At 31.3% G+C, this 21,223-nt stretch overlaps 1 protein-coding gene across 3 annotated transcripts in view; it reads left to right on the top strand.

Annotated features, from left to right (window-relative positions):
- Positions 1 to 21,194, top strand: part of RfC3 (replication factor C subunit RfC3) — a 32,344-nt gene extending 11,150 nt beyond the window's left edge. For all 3 annotated transcript variants that reach the window (XM_076513339.1, XM_076513340.1, XM_076513338.1), the window contains exons 5-11: positions 3,289 to 3,362; positions 3,824 to 3,983; positions 4,706 to 4,787; positions 5,631 to 5,760; positions 6,255 to 6,332; positions 15,149 to 15,203; positions 17,523 to 21,194. In XM_076513339.1, the coding sequence (XP_076369454.1) occupies positions 3,289 to 3,362; positions 3,824 to 3,983; positions 4,706 to 4,787; positions 5,631 to 5,760; positions 6,255 to 6,332; positions 15,149 to 15,203; positions 17,523 to 17,619 (676 nt within the window). In that variant the 3' untranslated portion in view covers positions 17,620 to 21,194. The remainder of the gene's footprint in view (positions 1 to 3,288; positions 3,363 to 3,823; positions 3,984 to 4,705; positions 4,788 to 5,630; positions 5,761 to 6,254; positions 6,333 to 15,148; positions 15,204 to 17,522) is intronic.
- Positions 21,195 to 21,223: the final 29 nt, after the last annotated feature.

Raw genomic sequence — 21,223 nt, 5'->3', positions numbered from 1 at the left:
TTACCTGTTAGTCTTCCTGGCAGGTTATGATCATTACCATTCTGCTACAGGTAGTTCTTTACAACTTTGTTGACTGAATGTCAACATTGGTTTTTACGCCATTTTCTGTTTTAATTGCCATTTTGCTTTTATCTTCAATTACTTTTACAAATTTTACTCCATTTACTTGACTTTTATCTTTTTACTGGACATTTGGCTACTCATTATTACGATTTTGCGGAGTGTCTTTTAAAACTTTTATTCTTTTACATTTTGATAATAGCTGCTATTACACATAACCCGGAACCAGGACTGGAAAGATCAACTTCAGGTGATTGACGGTGGTTCTTGAACTTACCTGTTAGTCTTCCTGGCGGGTTATGATCATTACCATTTTGCTAGAGTAAATATTTTACAACTTTGTTGACTGGATGTCAACATTGGTTTTTACGCCATTTTCTGTTTTAATTGCTGTTTTGTTTTTACCTTCATTTACTTTTACAAATTTTACTCCATTTACTTGACTTTATCTTTTTACTGGACATTTGGCTACTCATTATTACAATTTTGCTATATGTCTTTTAAAACTTCTATTCTTTTACATTTTGATAATAGCTGCTATGACACATAACCCAGAACCAGGACTGGAAAGACCAACTTCAGGTGATTGAAGGTGGTTCTTGAACTTACCTGTTAATCTTCCTGGCGGGTTATAATCATTACCTTTTTGCTAGAGTAAATACCTTACAACTTCTTATACTCTGCCTTCTATCTTAACATTGTAGACTAGGTGTCAACATTGGTTTTATACTTTTTTGTTTTACCTTCATTTCCATTTATGTCTATTACTACATTTATTTATTTATTTTTTTACATTTTTACCGAATGTCTGGCGCAGATAGCCTCGCTGCTTTGTGCCATAAAACACTAAATCAAACAAACAAACAAACTATTCACTTAAGGATTAGATTATTGGTTAAGTTACTTGTTTCAATAATGATGGAACATTACTAACTTGTTTAAGTGTTATAGTCTGGGATATTCTTGGGGGTATTTAAAGCTATTCAAATGGTGAAAGCAGATACTGTGGAAAGTAATGGATCAATTTATTTTATTGTTAAAAGTAGTAGTAAATGAATAGGTGGTACCTAAGCTAAAGGTTAAACTAGCTGTGGTTAATAAAAAGGCACAATAAATAACTATATTAATATAATGCTTGTGTAACTCAACATAATGTAAATTATTTTAACTATGATCTTTAAGGCCTTACATTTCCAGTTTTTTCCAGCAAACTTATGATTGTGTTTTAAGATGTAAAGAAATGTAACAAAGAAATAAATGCCATTTTCGTAGATAAATCATAGATAACCTATAAAGATTTACATTTCTCTCCAAGTTCAAGGTTGTGTTGAGAAGAATTTTCTAGGTGTTTTTTTTATTAGGGTTTGGCTAACTATGCTACTAATTCATATTATAGTACAACTTATTTTAAGTGTTCTCTGTAATCTCTTAAAAAATCAATAAAAAATACATGGCTTCTCTTGTAACTTACAAACTTAATATTTAAATGGATTGAATAAGAAAATATATGTTATTAAGAAAATATATTAAATAATTAATTTTCTAAAACAACTAATGCTAGATAAATTCAAATTACATTAAAATTTGTTTTGAAAATTATCTTTATTTTCTCTTTTTGACTAAAACTAATAGCAGAAGTTTCTGTAAGTTATTATTAGGACAGTAATTGTTTCATTTGTTATTGGGCTAGTCTGGACTAATTGCTGGAATGATGGACTGTTGTTGGTCATAATGTCCAATGTATGTGCTGTCATACACCACTGAATACATTGCACTTTCAGCTACAGTAGTTGTAAACGTAACAATCTGTCTTGTTCTTCAGTTCAAAGTTGGCTTAGATGGTGAATGCTGCTTTTGATGTGGTTGTGTTTTTTACATGTATTGATATATATTTTCAAGTTGAAAATACAAAATACCATTTTCTGTTATAGAAAAACAGTTGTTTATTATTAAAACAACAATTTGTTTTGTTTATTAGAACAACATTTATTAGTTCATTTATTATTGAAACGTTATTTGTTTGAACAACATTTTGTTATTAGAACAACAATTGTTAGTTCATTTATTACTTCACTTATTACTTATGAACAACAGTTGTTTGTTCATTTATTATTGAAACAACAATGTTTTACTTATTAGAAGAATTGTTAATTCTCATAAATAAAACGTTTTTTTAACAATAAATGAACAAGTCTTTAGTTCATTTCATACTGAAACATGTTTTATTTATTACTAATGAACAACAGCTGTTTATTTCATACTAGAACAACATGTTTTATTTATTACTAATGAACGACAGTCGTTAGTTCATTTCATACTGAAAAATGTTTTATTTATTACTAATGAACAACAGCTGTTCATTTCATACTGAAACGTTTTATTTATTACTAATGAATGACGGTCGTTAGTTCATTTCATACTGAAACGTTTTATTTATTACTAATGAACAACAGTTGTTTATTTCATACTAGAACAACGTTTTATTTATTACTAATGAACAACAGTTGTTTATTTCATACTAGAACAACGTTTTATTTATTACTAATGAACAACAGTTGTTTATTTCATACTAGAACAACATGTTTTATTTATTACTAATGAACAACAGCTGTTTATTTCATACTAGAACAACATGTTTTATTTATTACTAATGAACAACAGCTGTTTATTTATTACTAATGAACAACAGCTGTTTTTTTCATACTAGAACATGTTTTATTTATTACTAATGAACGACAGTCGTTAGTTCATTTCATACTAGAACATGTTTTATTTATTACTAATGAATGACAGTCGTTAGTTCATTTCATACTGAAACATGTTTTATTTATTACTAATGAACAACAGCTGTATTTCATACTAGAACAACATGTTTTATTTATTACTAATGAATGACGGTCGTTAGTTCATTTCATACTGAAACATGTTTTATTTATTACTAATGAACGACAGTCGTTAGTTCATTTCATACTGAAACAACAATATGCTTCATTTACTACTAATGAACAATAGTTGTTAGTTCATTTGTTGCTAAATAACAATTTTTTGTTTATTAAGACAACAGTTGTATTTTGGTTAGTTATTAAAACAACAGTCATTGTTTCCTTTATTGTTATTATCATTCTTAGAAGAACAGTCTGAGTTATTTCTCAGACAAATTTGACAATCTGGCTTAACCAGTACAAAATTCAAGTTTTTTTCTTCATGGCTTTTTCTCTTTTAACACAGGTCAGGATTCAAACTAGTTATCTTAGATGAAGCAGATGCCATGACAAATGATGCGCAGAATGCTCTGAGACGAGGTAAGAATTTTGGCTAATAATGATATTTTCTGAACTGTTCCATGCTTAATTACAATAAGTCTTGTAGTTCCCCAGTGATATAGTGGTCAGTGGACATAGAATACTGAAATATGGGATTTTGATTCCATGTGCTGGACACACTGCTGCTCTTCTCTAAAATGCAAACAAATCTTGTGCACCATTAACATTGTTCCCTCTTGAGTGTCACTGTTGACAAGTGTATTCCATTTCATTTTTTTATTCTAAGACCCAATGCTTTAAAATTTCCATCAATTACAGATTTAGTATTCTTATCTTGGTAGTGGATATAGTGATACCGTACGACAGTTTTCTTTAGCATTTGAATAATAATCTTTATAACACTACTTATAATGGTAATGTGAAATGAAATATTAATACAAATATAAAAAATAGTGTATAAAAAATATTAACTTATTCTCTATTTTACTTATTCTTTCTAGTCATAGAGAAGTTTACAGAAAACACGAGGTTTTGTCTCATCTGTAATTATTTGTCAAAGATCATTCCTGCACTGCAATCTAGATGTACTCGGTTTCGGTTTGCTCCCTTGAGCTCCAAGCAAATGCTTCCTCGCCTTGAGCATGTTGTACAATGTGAAGGGTAAATATCAGTGTACTAAAGATTTGTAAATTTAAATTAACATTCTAATAAAAATAGTGGAAATTGACAGGAAAACCTCAACATGTTTACTTTAATTCAAACCTAACACTGGCATTTTCTGATATTGCTAGTGAATGTAATGTTTTAAAACTGAAGAAAATTTTTCATAAAATGAAAATATTAATTTCAATGAGATGTATGATATCATGTGTAATGTGTAACATGTTCTTACTTAAGTTGAAACATGATGGATAAAGGTGAACTGGTTTGTTAATAAGTTATAGTGATCTTTCACAGCCATTTTGAATCTTTATTTGATGCTTAAATTCTAAGATTTCTGTAAATCAATCTGCATATCTTGTTTATTGTACACCATGTTTTTAATTATTTGACAGTATTATTATTCAGTGAGTAAAATTATTAATTAGTTGAAAAATAATAATTATAGTTTATTTGATTTGCAACTGATAAAATATAATCATAAGTGGTTGTGTGTTAAAACTTTACATAATTAATATTTTAATATAGAAAAAGCAAAAAATAATATTTTAAACAAATAGCTTATGGAGACAGATATTCAAAGAAAAAGAGGAAAGCAGACAAAACTATGTGGGTTATTTCAATGTATTCTATTCGAGATGGCACTTTTTAAGGAATGTGTTTTATGTTTCTGTTTATTGTCAACAAAAATTATGATGTGTTTTAATGGATTATATTATTAGTGTGAAGGTCACTGAAGATGGGAAGAAGGCATTATTAGATTTGGCTCAAGGAGACATGAGAAAAGTCTTAAACATCCTGCAGGTATTTTATATACTGAATTTTTTTTGTTTAAAAGTATAACCAGAAACATACTTCTGTTAAACTATGTCACATTTGGCTAGTGTATAACCTGTGATAATCATCATAAACTACTGTGAAAAAGTGTTAGGACAAAGTCAAAAATTAGACTTTATTAATGTTCATGTTTAGTTCAACAGAAACTCAGTGGATGTATTGGAGTTTAGCAAATAATATTTTTTCCCTTTTTGCTTTAATAACTACAGACAGTGTTTCATACATTGTTGTAACGTATTTAATCAAAGTGTCCTTTGGGATTTTACTCTGCATGTCTCTAATACACTTCCATAAAACTTCTTTAGAATTAACTTTTTATGTTTTTGTTCTATCATATCCCAGATCTGCTCGGTGGGCTGAGAATGTTGGAAATGGTAAATCACCTTTAAGATTATCTAGTTTTCTATTTTTGTGGCGCCCTCTGGAGTAAATAGTTTTCTTTTAATCCAGAAACAAATTAATTTGAATGAAACCTTTTGCCAGTTATTGGAATGTTCAACATATTTGCAAATTAAATAAAGCAATCAATTTGCTTTCAAAACCATACTTATTGCTACAGAGATATTTTAACTTGTAATAAAATTATTATTGTGCTAATAATAGTCTGAAATGGGATAATAACAGAAACATTAGAATTGGTGAAAAACTTTCAATGGTAATCATTAATAAACCTTTGGTTTCTCAGAAATTAGGGCTCACACAACAATGAATAGTGGACTGTAAATATTTGTTTAAAACATTATATCTAATGGTAACATTATGTAAGTATTCACTTAAACCATTGCAACTAATGGTTACTTCTACTTACAGAGCACTGCTATGGCATTCGAGGAAGTTAACGAGAACACTGTGTACATGTGTGTTGGCCATCCTCTGAAGTCAGACATAGCAGATATTGTTGATTGGCTTTTGAATCATGATTTTGTGAACACATATACTCGTATCCTTGTTCTTGTTTCTTACTTTTAGGTTCATTAAACTTGATTCTTTCATACAAATATAAAATGACCTATTCAATAAGATAAAGTGTTTGCATTAAAATTTCAAAGAATGAATAATTTTGTATTCTTTATGGTTCCTGTTGTTGGTAAAACATTATCCATTTTCTTTTAAAACTGTGTTAGATTTTTTTCTTTGAATGTACAGAGCTTTACCTAAGAGGGCTTGGTTGTTTGTAAAATCAGAAAAGAAAATTAATGTTGTTTTTTTTTCAGATTCAAGTGATGAAAATAATATTCCTCAGTGACGATTTGGTTTATTTTACTGAAAATAAAAACGTGTTTTAAAGCATTTTGAACTTGAAAGTAATTTGGAATCACACAACTCATAAAGAAAATATTGCAAATTTTTTTTAGTCTGAGAAGTCATGGTTTTATTAAACAATTTAATTTTAAGAGTTATTGACTAGTGTAAGTTTTCCTCAGTCAATGAAAGATGTGAGTGACTTGAAAGTGACAAAAGGTCTTGCCCTTGAAGACATTCTTACACAAGTTCACCTCTACGTGCACAGGAGTAAGTATCTGATATTTTACTAGACAAAACAGCATACTGCAACAACACTGTATATAAAACATACTGGAACAATACTGTGCATAAAACTGCAACAAAATTGTACATAAAACATACCACAATAACATTATATATAAAATATACTGCAACCAACAGTTCTATAGACAAAACACACTACAAAAACATTGAACATAAAACACACTGCAGCAACACTGTACATTCCAAATTTCAAAAACAAAATTTGAAGGGATGCAACAAGAATTACTTGCTGTGAATTGAGCAGCTGAGTTATTTAAAGACACTGAGCAAATGTGGAAAATGGTTCAATATTTAAAACAAGTATATTCCTTGCAAAAAGAAAAGGGTAAAGAAACAGGTTAGCTTACAAAAGTTAGAAAGAAAAGCATCACAAATGTAAGAAGTTTAAATTGACTAATTATAAATTTAAATTATTTAAAAATTTAAAATATTATAAGAGATCAAGAAAGTTGGTCAAACAAGAAATAAGGACATCCAAAAGGATAAATATTTAACATAAAAACAAACAGAAATGAGTTTTTAAATACAAGGGTAAACAATGATAGGGTTACAATAGGACCCATGAAGGATGTTAAGTGAAGGCTTGTATCTAATGATTATGAAATGGCTAGGTTATTGAATTCTGCGATTGGACATGAAGGTTGGTAAGTGAAGGCTTGTATCTGATGATTATGAAATGGCTAGGTTATTGAATTCTGCGATAGGACATGAAGGTTGGTAAGTGAAGGCTTGTATCTGATGATTATGAAATGGCTAGGTTATTGAATTCTGCAATAAGACATGAAAGTTGGTAAGTGAAGGCTTGTATCTGATGATTATGAAATGGCTAGGTTATTGAATTCTGCGATAGGACATGAAGGTTGGTAAGTGAAGGCTTGTATCTGATGATTATGAAATGGCTAGGTTATTGAATTCTCGCGATAGGACATGAAGGTTGGTAAGTGAAGGCTTGTATCTGATGATTATGAAATGGCTAGGTTATTGAATTCTGCGATAGGACATGAAGGTTGGTAAGAGAAGGGTTGTATCTGATGGTTATGAAGCGACTAGGTTATTGAATTCTGCGATAGGACATGAAGGTTGGTAAGTGAAGGCTTGTATCTGATGATTATGAAATGGCTAGGTTATTGAATTCTGCGATAGGACATGAAGGTTGGTAAGTGAAGGCTTGTATCTGATGATTATGAAATGGCTAGGTTATTGAATTCTGCGATAGGACATGAAGGTTGGTAAGAGAAGGGTTGTATCTGATGGTTATGAAGCGACTAGGTTATTGAATTCTGCGATAGGACATGAAGGCTGGTAAGTGAAGGCTTGTATCTGATGATTATGAAATGGCTAGGTTATTGAATTCTGCATTTTTTTTCAATTTTTACTAATGAATATTTACGCAGTAATCATCATCTTGAACAACTGACAGATGAAAACAAAGTTGAACAAGACAGTTGTATAAATTCTGATCTTGTTTAAATAAAATTGGGAGATTTAAAGAATGATAAGGCTTTTAGGAGAGATAATATTTCCTCTAGGGTTTTAAAGGAGGTCAAGGATTGGATATGTGAGCCACTTTCTACAATTTAAGTTTTTTAACAGTGGACAAGTACCAATAAATTGGAAATTAGCTAAAATTACTTCTTATATTTGAGAGAGGTAATAGAAGTTGTCCCAGTAATTAGAAGTGTATTAGTCTTACATCAGTTTTGAAAAATCTTAAAATATACTTTTCAAAGTCATTTAACAAAGTTTAGAATTTTATTGGACAGTTAACATGGTTTCACTAAAGAGAAAATATTCCCCTATCAATTTTTTGACATGTTTGAAAATGTTACTGCATATGTAGGTTAGGGTAAGGGTGTAGATTTGGTGTATTTGGATTTTCAGAAAACCTATGACAAAGTGCCACATAAAAGGCTTATAAAGTAATTTATCTCTGTAGGTGTGTATTATAAGTTAACTAATTGGATAGAATGGTATGATGGAAGAAAACAGAGTTGTTATAAATATAATTCAGTGAAACTCTTACAAGTGATGTACCTCAAGGCTCAGTCTTAGGACCCTTGTAACCCTTTTGGGTTACAATAATGACATAGATGAAGGAATGATCAATAAGCTACTTAAATTTGATTGTGATGTTAAACTCATGGGTGTTGCTAGCTGTGAAAAGGATGCTACTGATGTACGAAAGAATTTTGATCATTTATTGAGTTGGGCAAATAAATGGGAGATGAGTTTTAGTTATATGGTGTAATGGTTGACCAGTCTCAAAGCCATCTAAACAATATGCAGTTGCTAGTGGTCAGGTAAATAGAAATTTAGGTTATATCTACAAAAATATTGAATACAAAGTCTGAAGAGGTTAAAATATCATTGTACAGGTTACCTTTTATGTCACATTTAGAATATTGTATAGGGTTTCTTACCTTAATGGAAAACATTGAATTATTGGAAAGAGTTACTAATGTGGTACTTGAGTTGGAGAGGTTAATCATATGAGCAGATTAATAACTCTGAAATTGTTTTCTCTAGAAAATGAAGAGTTAGATGGTGTTGCATTGGGATGTTTAAGTTGCAAAGAGAATTGATAATGTTGATGCAACATGTTTCATATGTAACAGTGAGGGTTATAGAACTAGGGGATATAAATACAGATTTAGGCAAGATAGAAGTTGTCTTCAGCTAAGACAGTTTTATTTTTCAAATAGGGTAGTTGGCCCCTTGAATGGGTTGCTTTTGGATGTTGTTGGGTTAGCCAAGATAGACCAACAGGTCCATTTTTGCCCTTTAACATTGTTATTTTATAAAACATCACAACAACACTGAACATGAAGCACATGAAAACAGTTCTAAAGACAAAGCATATTACAACAAGTACCCTGTATTACGCATGCAACAACAGTCCTACACGCCATGCATACCACGACAGTACTATAGATAAACCATATCACAACAACAGTGCTACAGATAAACATTTTTTGTAATGGTACTAGGTAACACCTCTGGAGAAAAATCAAGTGGTGGGTTTGAGCCATGATGGAGGTTTGGTAGTTTTAAATCTTGTATGTCTTGTACTTCTAGGTTCTTTTTCTGTAATCTTGAAAAACATTTTACTGTGCAAAAAGATGTATTTCATAAAGTAAAATTTGTAATAATTACTGTTATACTTGGCTCAGATACAAGATTAGTTTCATGGAGAAATTGACTGTGATTTGTTAGCAGTAGTTCTACAACTTGTAGCATCTAACTGTTCACATTGCTAAGCTTTAAACATAGAGCTTGAAAATATTTGTAAGGTAGAGGTTAGAGGTTTGATTTCATGGCATAATGTTCCAAGTATTAAAAGTTTGTGAATTTAGATGTACAAGTGATTCTGGACTCAAAATGTAATACTTCATGAAATGAAAATAGTGAAACTGAAAAATAAAAATATTGCGGAGAAGAAAACTTAAAGTATAAATCAGAAAGAAATTGTAGTTTGAGAAGGAATATCCAACTTGTATAACATGATGTTCAATATCCAACCTGTAAAACACGATGTTTAATATCAAACCCGTGTAACACAATGGTTAATATCCAACCTGTGTAACACAATGGTTAATATCCAACCTATGTAACACAATGCTTAATATCCAGCCCATGTAATAACACAATGGTTAATATCCAACCTGTATAACACGACGTTTGATATACAACCTGTATAACACAACGTTTGATATACAACCCGTATAACACGACGTTTGATATACAACCTGTATAACACGACGTTTGATATCCAACCTGTATAACACGACGTTTGATATCCAACCTGTATAAAACGACGTTTGATATCCAACCTGTATAACACGACGTTTGATATCCAACCTGTATAACACGACGTTTAATATCCAACCTGTATAACACGACGTTTAATATCCAACCTGTATAACACGACGTTTAATATCCAACCTGTATAACACGACGTTTAATATCCAACTTGTATAACACGACGTTTAATATCCAACTTGTATAACACGACGTTTAATATCCAACTTGTATAACACGACGTTTGATATCCAACTTGTATAACACGACGTTTAATATCCAACCCTTATAACACGACGTTTAATATCCAACTTGTATAACACGACGTTTAATATCCAACTTGTATAAGATGACGTTTAATATCCAACTTGTATAACATGACGTTTAATATCCAACTTGTATAACATGACGTTTAATATCCAACCCTTATAACATGACGTTTAATATCCAACTTGTATAACATGACGTTTAATATCCAACTTGTATAACATGACGTTTAATATCCAACTTGTATAACATGACGTTTTATATCCAACCCTTATAACATGACGTTTAATATCAACCCTTATAACATGACGTTTAATATCCAACTTGTATAACATGACGTTTAATATCCAACTTGTATAACATGACGTTTTATATCCAACCCTTATAACATGACATTTAATATCCAACCCTTATAACATGACATTTAATATCCAACTTGTATAACATGACGTTTAATATCCAACTTGTATAACATGACGTTTAATATCCAACTTGTATAACATGACGTTTAATATCCAACTTGTATAACATGACGTTTAATATCCAACTTGTATAACATGACGTTTAATATCCAACTTGTATAACATGACGTTTAATATCCAACTTGTATAACATGACGTTTAATATCCAACTTGTATAACATGACGTTTAATATCCAACTTGTATAACATGACGTTTAATATCCAACCCTTATAACATGACGTTTAATATCCAACCCTTATAACATGACGTTTAATATCCAACTTGTATAACATGACGTTTAATATCCAACTTGTATAACATGACGTTTAATATCCAACTTGTATAACATGACGTTTAATATCCAACTTGTATAACATGACGTTTAATATCCAACTTGTATAACATGACGCTTAATATCCAACTTGTATAACATGACGTTTAATATCCAACCTGTATAACATGACGTTTAATATCCAACCCTTATAACATGACCTTTAATATCCAACTTGTATAACATGACGTTTAATATCCAACTTGTATAACATGACGTTTAATATCCAACTTGTATAACATGACGTTTAATATCCAACTTGTATAACATGACGTTTAATATCCAACTTGTATAACATGACGTTTAATATCCAACTTGTATAACACGATGTTTAATATCCAACTTGTATAACACGATGTTTTATATCCAACTTGTATAACACGACGTTTAATATTCAACCCTTATAACACGACGTTTGATATCCAACTTGAATAACACGACGTTTGATATCCAACTTGTATAACACGACGTTTGATATCCAACTTGTATAACACGACGTTTGATATCCAACTTGTATAACACGACGTTTAATATTCAACCCTTATAACACGACGTTTGATATCCAACTTGAATAACACGACGTTTGATATCCAACTTGTATAACACGACGTTTGATATCCAACCTGTATAAAACGACGTTTGATATCCAACCTGTATAACACGACGTTTGATATACAACCCGTATAACACGACGTTTGATATACAACCTGTATAACACGACGTTTGATATCCAACCTGTATAACACGACGTTTGATATCCAACCTGTATAAAACGACGTTTGATATCCAACCTGTATAACACGACGTTTGATATCCAACCTGTATAACACGACGTTTAATATCCAACCTGTATAACACGACGTTTAATATCCAACCTGTATAACACGACGTTTAATATCCAACCTGTATAACACGACGTTTAATATCCAACCTGTATAACACGACGTTTAATATCCAACTTGTATAACACGACGTTTAATATCCAACTTGTATAACACGACGTTTAATATCCAACTTGTATAACACGACGTTTAATATCCAACCCTTATAACACGACGTTTAATATCCAACTTGTATAACACGACGTTTAATATCCAACTTGTATAAGATGACGTTTAATATCCAACTTGTATAACATGACGCTTAATATCCAACTTGTATAACATGACGCTTAATATCCAACCCTTATAACATGACGCTTAATATCCAACTTGTATAACATGACGTTTAATATCCAACTTGTATAACATGACGTTTAATATCCAACTTGTATAACATGACGTTTTATATCCAACCCTTATAACATGACGTTTAATATCCAACCCTTATAACATGACGTTTAATATCCAACTTGTATAACATGACGTTTAATATCCAACTTGTATAACATGACGTTTATATCCAACCCTTATAACATGACGCTTTTATATCCAACCCTTATAACATGACATTTAATATCCAACTTGTATAACATGACGCTTAATATCCAACTTGTATAACATGACGCTTAATATCCAACTTGTATAACATGACGTTTAATATCCAACTTGTATAACATGACGCTTAATATCCAACTTGTATAACATGACGTTTAATATCCAACTTGTATAACATGACGCTTAATATCCAACTTGTATAACATGACGTTTAATATCCAACTTGTATAACATGACGTTTAATATCCAACTTGTATAACATGACGTTTAATATCCAACTTGTATAACATGACGTTTAATATCCAACTTGTATAACATGACGTTTAATATCCAACCCTTATAACATGACGTTTAATATCCAACCCTTATAACATGACGCTTAATATCCAACTTGTATAACATGACGTTTAATATCCAACTTGTATAACATGACGTTTAATATCCAACTTGTATAACATGACGTTTAATATCCAACTTGTATAACATGACGCTTTAATATCCAACTTGTATAACATGACGCTTTAATATCCAACTTGTATAACATGACGCTTAATATCCAACCTGTATAACATGACGCTTAATATCCAACCCTTATAACATGACCTTTAATATCCAACTTGTATAACATGACGCTTAATATCCAACTTGTATAACATGACGTTTAATATCCAACTTGTATAACATGACGTTTAATATCCAACTTGTATAACATGACGCTTAATATCCAACTTGTATAACATGACGCTTAATATCCAACTTGTATAACATGACGCTTAATATCCAACTTGTATAACATGACGCTTAATATCCAACTTGTATAACATGACGTTTAATATCCAACTTGTATAACATGACGTTTAATATCCAACTTGTATAACATGACGTTTAATATCCAACTTGTATAACATGACGTTTAATATCCAACTTGTATAACATGACGTTTAATATCCAACTTGTATAACATGACGTTTAATATCCAACTTGTATAACACGATGTTTAATATCCAACTTGTATAACACGATGTTTTATATTCAACTTGTATAACACGATGTTTAATATCCAACTTGTATAACATGATGTTTTATATCCAACTTGTATAACACGACGTTTAATATTCAACCCTTATAACACGACGTTTGATATCCAACTTGAATAACACGACGTTTGATATCCAACTTGTATAACACGACGTTTGATATCCAACTTGTATAACACGACGTTTGATATCCAACTTGTATAACACGACGTTTGATATCCAACCTGTATAACACGACGTTTGATATCCAACCTGTATAACACGACGTTTGATATCCAACCTGTATAACACGACGTTTGATATCCAACCTGTATAACATGATGTTTAATATCCAACTTGTATAACAGGACGTTTAATATCCAACTTGTATAACACGATGTTTAATATCCAACTTGTATAACACGACGTTTAATATCCAACTTGTATAACACGACGTTTAATATCCAACTTGTATAACACGACGTTTAATATCCAACTTGTATAACACGACGTTTAATATCCAACTTGTATAACACGACGTTTAATATCCAACTTGTATAACATGACGTTTAATATCCAACTTGTATAACATGACGTTTTATATCCAACTTGTATAACATGACGTTTTATATCCAACTTGTATAACATGACGTTTTATATCAAACTTGTATAACATGACGTTTTATATCCAACTTGTATAACATGACGTTTTATATCCAACTTGTATAACATGACGTTTTATATCCAACTTGTATAACATGACGTTTAATATCCAACTTGTATAACATGACGTTTTATATCCAACTTGTATAACATGACGTTTTATATCCAACTTGTATAACATGACGTTTAATATCCAACTTGTATAACATGACGTTTAATATCCAACTTGTATAACATGACGTTTTATATCCAACTTGTATAACACGACGTTTTATATCCAACTTGTATAACACGACGTTGTATATCCAACTTGTATAACACGACGTTCTATATCCAACTTGTATAACACGACGTTCAATATCCAACTTGTATAACACGACGTTCAATATCCAACTTGTATAACACGACGTTCAATATCCAACTTGTATAACACGACGTTCAATATCCAACTTGTATAACACGACGTTCAATATCCAACTTGTATAACACGACGTTCAATATCCAACTTGTATAACACGACGCTCAATATCCAACTTGTATAACACGACGTTCAATATCCAACTTGTATAACACGACGTTCAATATCCAACTTGTATAACACGACGTTCAATATCCAACTTGTATAACACGACGTTCAATATCCAACTTGTATAACACGACGTTCAATATCCAACTTGTATAACACGATGTTTAATATCCAACTTTTATAACATGATGTTTATATTAGATGTAATTCTATGTTTCACGTACTGTCAGTGGATTTCTTTAGTTGTGATAAATTAATTATATAAATTTCTTGTTTTGTAGTTGAGTTCCCAGTTCAAGTAAAGTTACAGTTACTGGAAAAACTGGCAGATATTGAGTGAGTTTTTATTAGTGTTTTTCTTGTTTGCTTTCGCAGAAATTCTGTGATATCTTGTGTTAGAGATTTTATTAATACACCCATAAAGTAAGTATAGTGATTTAGTCATACAGGAATGAAAATTTGTTATCGCTCTATTTAAATTAATAATTAAAGCTACACAAAGAGCAAACCTGAATTCTTAAACTGTTATATTAGGTGCTATGTGTATCAGTATATGTGTGATATAAAACATTCCGTGCAAGTCCAGGTTATTCCATTTCTAACTTGCACATAGTGCCGATTGTTTCTGTATCCAAGATAGGTATCGTTCATCCCGTTCGATACAGTTAACCCAAAATGTTCCAGCTGTACACCACTATGGTAGAGTGTTTAATGTACAATTAGACTAGTTATTTCAGCATCTCACATCAGAAATTAAATCTTTGAACTGTAATATATCATTCTACAGTCCTTCACTTTATATCCTACACTGTTCTCAATTTTTTTACAATATCTTCTGGGCTTGACATTAAATAGAAGTAGAAATTTCTTAGTTTGAAATGTACATATAGACATATTGGATTCTTAATATTTTAACACTATTATAATGCACATTTTGAACTGTTATATATTTTATCTGATTGATTAACACATTTTTATCTGTTATTGTATTGTACATCGTTACAGCAAGATTATATATGTTCATAGATATTTCTGTACAAATAATAAGAAACAATAGTTGTACTTCAGAAATTTTGTAAAGATGAAATATTTCAATTAATGTTAAAATGTGTTTTCCAAGTTATCAACAAGCTACCTTTCACAACTGTTTTTTTAATATTTTCTCCCTATATATTCCAAGTGGGTCACTTGTAACTTTTGCAGTTCTTTAACAGTAGTAGGTCAAGCTAAGTGCCTCATCAGTAGACTTTTTTTAAATTACTTTGGTGAATGTTGGCATTATTTAAGCATTATGACTTTAACAGTAGTAACTGAGAGGAGATATGTTGGTTAAGTAAAATTTAGTTTTATTTTGACAACTGTACACATTATTAGGTCATTTTGTAAAGGATATTATTAAAATTTAAATTTTGTTTCCAAAATGGCTTTAATGGCTTTTGCCATTAAACCTGTACATTTAAACTTAATAAATTAATACTAGTTGTTTTAGTTAAGGTTGTGGACTCTTATGAGGATAAAAATGTCCAAATAAACCTCAGATGTTTGAAGATAAATTACTTCCCTTTAGAACTTATGAAGTTATGATGGTTAACTTACACAATCTTCATGTAAAGACACATTGAATGGACCTAATTTTTTAGTCTTATTAAATAACTGTTGTCATCATTTTAATGAAATCTTTTCTTCACCTTTTGTTTATTGACCTAAAGAAAGAATTTTGTGCCCACGATGATCATTTGGAAAATAACTTCTGTAATGTTGTAGTTGTTATCTAAGAAAGTAATGTTTGTTAACCTGAAGATGATTTAAGAAGGTTGAAATGTTGTTCTTGTGCTTCAATTAAAATTTTATTACCAACACCAGCCATCTTTACAATACAAAGGAAATGTTTCTTACAGCCATCCACAGCAAATTTTGTTAAGAGATTTAGTAGGCTAGACATACTTTAGTGATTAGTGTGCTGGATCATAGATTGAAAGGTTTAGTCATTAGTGTGTTGAGCTGAAGGTTGAAAGGCCAATTGATTAGTGTGTTGGGCCATAGATTGAAAGGTCTAGTCATTAGTGTGCTGAGTTGTAGGTTGAAAGGCCAAGTGATTAGTGTGCTGGGTCATAAATTGAAAAGTTAGTTATCAGTGTGGTCAGTAGTAGGTTGGAAGGCCTAATGATTAGTGTGTGGGTTGTAGGCCAAAAGGTCTAGTAATTAATGTGCTGGGTCATAGGTTGAAAGACTTAAGCTGCTTAAGACATCCTGCACTTTGAATCCCACTATTTATTTAATAGTCATGGGCTGAAGTTACTTTTATTCTTTTCAGAAGATCTAAATTAAACAGGTTTGTGTCTGAGCCTTATGGATCTCTGACCTGGATGTTTACCCCATGTGTCATTTAAGGTGCCATTTGGGTTGAAAATACCTTTGGAGATTATAAGGAACGACAGAACCTTCATGTTACTGCTGTTGATCTTTGGAGAAGCTTGTTCATGTTACAGAATTTTTCAAACCAGCTACATGGTATTATAACTGGAGTTTGAAAACCAAGTTTTTACGTTAAGCTGTATTATTAATAGCCATTTTTGAGATTATGTATTATTTAAAATTTAGTGCTTTATTTTCCTCTTGGAACTGTAAAATGTATTTATTATTTTTAATTATCAGATATCGGCTGGCTTCAGGGACAAGTGAAAAGATACAGCTAAGTTCACTGATTTCAGCCTTCCAGGTTGCAAGAGATCTTGTGACACAGGCAACGTAATAAAATCTGAATCATTGTAATTAAGATGAAGACAAGATAGCATTTACTGTATAAAAAAATAAATAAAGACATTTTGAATATATTTTGTGTAGAATAAATGATTTAAGACAAATGTTGATTGATGTTTTGACTCACTGTAATAAAAACGTTTTCATGTAGAAGCTAATTTTAGTATGGTAAGCTAGTTTTGTATGGTATAAATTACCCGATATGTTGTAGCTGTTAAATGTTTTGTCATTTTAAAGAGTTAATGATTCTTTATTTTAAAAAGTTCTGATAAACCTAGTGAAGTATCTAGGAAAATTATCCTTCTTTCAGTTTTTATACTGTTAATTGTTCATCCTCTCATGCCACACGCAAATTATTTTATTACTACTTCTAGTTTACATGGCTTGTTTTTAGTCCTTCAGAATAACTGGATGTTCTGACAACATTTTAGTTTTATCACATTAGTCTCTCTGGTTTAGCTAACACTACTTAAGGTACAATTGAAGATAAGAGTCAAGGAAGGATAACCTTGCATTTGTGTTTAACTTTTTTTACAGAAGAAATTTTAAAATAACAGTTACAAATATGTTTTACCAATACAGTACTTAACTCTACTCATAAGATCAGGTGTACTCATTCAGTGACCCCTATGTGCAAACTTTTTCTGTATGCATGCCACAAGCCTTGTGTGATTGGAAGATTCCAACGCGTCCCTCATGCGTAATCTCTTAACCAATAGGAGCATGACATATTCACGTGACTCCCTCTATACACCTCTACTAAACTATCACTTCAAATTTGGCAGCATTTGAGATTCCTACTGTAATTGCTGAGCCTTTGTTGGCTGACAAAGTCTTTGACTGGTTTTTTGTTTTGCCTCCAGGGATGGTAATCTTTTCCATTTCCTAGCTGGGGAGTCTCCTGGGTCAAATTCAGGTTTTATGTCTCAAATCTGTGGTTGTTTTTTGCTCTATTGCTTATTTCTTATTATATTAACAATCTTCCCAACCTTTGCTTTTCCTCACTTCCCAGGTTCTTGATGATACATCAATCTTACAGCTACGTGAGGGGATTGGTATGTTGTCCCCCAAGGATGTCTGATTGTGTCACTTTTCCTGACATTGTGGTATTCAGTTTTAGAATGACAAGTATTAGGTTACTTTATATTTGGAGGCTCACTCCCAAATTGTATTTCTATCTTCCACATGCCCAATATCCTTCTTTGTTTCTCACCCATACCATCTTACTCATCTCAAGTAAATTTTATCACCTTGCCAGTCTTCTCATTTATCTGGATCATTCCTTTCTCTCAAAGACCTCAGCAGCTTGAGAGCGCCATGCCTTCTACCATCCATTTCTCATCTTTGCCCTCAACTGGATCCAGGTTTACTTCTGTGTTTAATTAGGGATCTTCATTTTTCTATATAGCCTGTATTTCTCCCTTACAGGATATGGAAGGGTTTGAGGTGAAGACAGTATGATCCTCATCATATTTTTACGTGAATGTTGGTGCACTACAAGAAGGTTTTGGAAGTAGTTAACTTACCCATAAAGTTCAGTGTGTCCTAGCCACTCTACATCTAAGGGGTGAATACCTTCCCATCGTGGAAGTGAATTATGGTATGTTTCTATGGTTCTTACCACATTCTCTTCCATTTAGACATGCTTCCTCATTTAGGAAAAAGAGTACTCCTGGTCAGAAATGGTGTGGTTCTCCTCTTTTGATCTGAGTCTTCTTTTCAGGGGTATCCTTTGGATGCTTTTAAGGATCATGCTTTGATTCTTTCACACCTGTCCCTCTTTCTTCTCAGTGTTGTATTCTAGCTAATCTTGTGAATATATAGGTAAATGCTATATCAGAAGTTATTAATGATGTTCTAAAAACACACAGGTCCAGAAGTCTTGATAAAAATGAAATAATAACCCTATATCCACCTTCCGATTATAGAGTTTCTATTTCGTTTATATCAGAAGTTATAATATTCTTATATTGAATATGCATTTGCAATTTAGTCTTCCTATATTCATCTGGTGCTGGCATCTTTTGCTAAATTCAAAGTGATAGTTCAGTAGAGGGAGCCACATGTGTCACATGAGAATGCCATGCTCCTATTGATTAAGAGGTGATGCATAATAATTTGCATGAGTGACATGTTAGAATCTTCCAATTCAACAGGGTGAGCAGAAGGCTTGTGGTATGTGTAAACAAAATGTTCACATATGAAGGGCTCCACCAAATGAGAATAGCTAATCTTATGAGGGAGATAAACACTTGTCAGAAATATATTTTCACATTATGAAACTTATTACTTTCATAATAAGATAATTTGAATTTACAGTATGATCAGCCAGGTTATACACAATTATATACAGAAAGAGCCATTGCTAATTTTAGGTTATTGGCCAAAGCAAAAGCATGTACTAAGCAATAGGTATCACTACAAGGGCTTTGCAGATTTTTGTGTTTGTGTAAATTTCTCTGTAGTACTTTAAAACATGAATTCTTATCACATCTGACAGGCTTCTTTTAGATTTTGTAGAGTTAGTGTGTCAGGCATAGCACAAACAGCCGTAAAGTTTAAATCTACAGCTGCTGCGGTTATAGTGGCAGGTTATTTATCACAACTTGGTATAGCCCCAGTAACTTAACCACCCAAAAGAAAGCTTTTACTAGCTGAATAACTGACTTTTGTAACATTTATACACAATGACAGTAATAGACAACTAGAGATCCTTTAGATATAATTTATAAAAGTTGTGTTCTCCCCTCTTTTTAACATTTTGTTTAAATTTTCTCAGAAAAATGTATTACTTTAGCTAAATGCACTACAGAGCTAACTCATAAAAGAAATGTTAAATTTCATTAGCACTTGTGTAAAACTCACTTTTCAATAAAACAGTTTTAGCATAACTTCAAAATTTGTTAATATGAATTTAATGTGAATCCAAAATCAAATATGAAAGAATTAAGTTTAAAATAGTGACTAAGGATGATGGAAACAGCTGGCATGACAACATGTAAACTATAGTGTAATGGTTTTGTAAGGATATAAGTGATGATGCAGTAAATTTGTTAAAACGTGGTAAGTGAGTAAGACTGGAAACAGTCTTGTCAGTGTTCATCACATGTATTAAGTTTAGTATTTTACTGTAACTTTTAGAAATGTCTACAAAAAATTATTAATTTATTAAAAAGCAGGTTTTAAATCAGAAAGGAACTGAATCAGCTTCATCATATGATCAGTATGCTTAAATTTTGCTTTACTTTTAAGATGAGAAGACATGGTGAGAGATAATCTTTACTAATAATAATTTCTGTTTATCAGAATATTTTTTCTTCATGATCTGTATTGTATTTTATCTTTCTTCTTGCTAGTAGCTGAAAATGAGTGCAAATATCTGTTGTAAAGCTAGTGTGCACCAAAATATCATTGTGCAATTACATGCATTATTTCAAATAGAAAAGCTAGAATCTTTTAACAATCATATACATTGTAAATCTCAACAACAGTTGTTTTATGTAATTAATCAGTACAAGGACTAGTACACCCAACCATCAAATTAAACGCACGTTTTTAATTTGAAAAGTTTTATTTGCAATCTCTCAAACAGATTA

This window comes from Tachypleus tridentatus, chromosome 7, assembly GCF_004210375.1.
Source record: "Tachypleus tridentatus isolate NWPU-2018 chromosome 7, ASM421037v1, whole genome shotgun sequence".
In the NCBI taxonomy this organism is placed as follows: Eukaryota; Metazoa; Arthropoda; class Merostomata; order Xiphosura; family Limulidae; genus Tachypleus; species Tachypleus tridentatus.
Note: the sequence above shows the minus strand (reverse complement) of the source record. Positions and strands in the feature narration are given on the sequence as shown.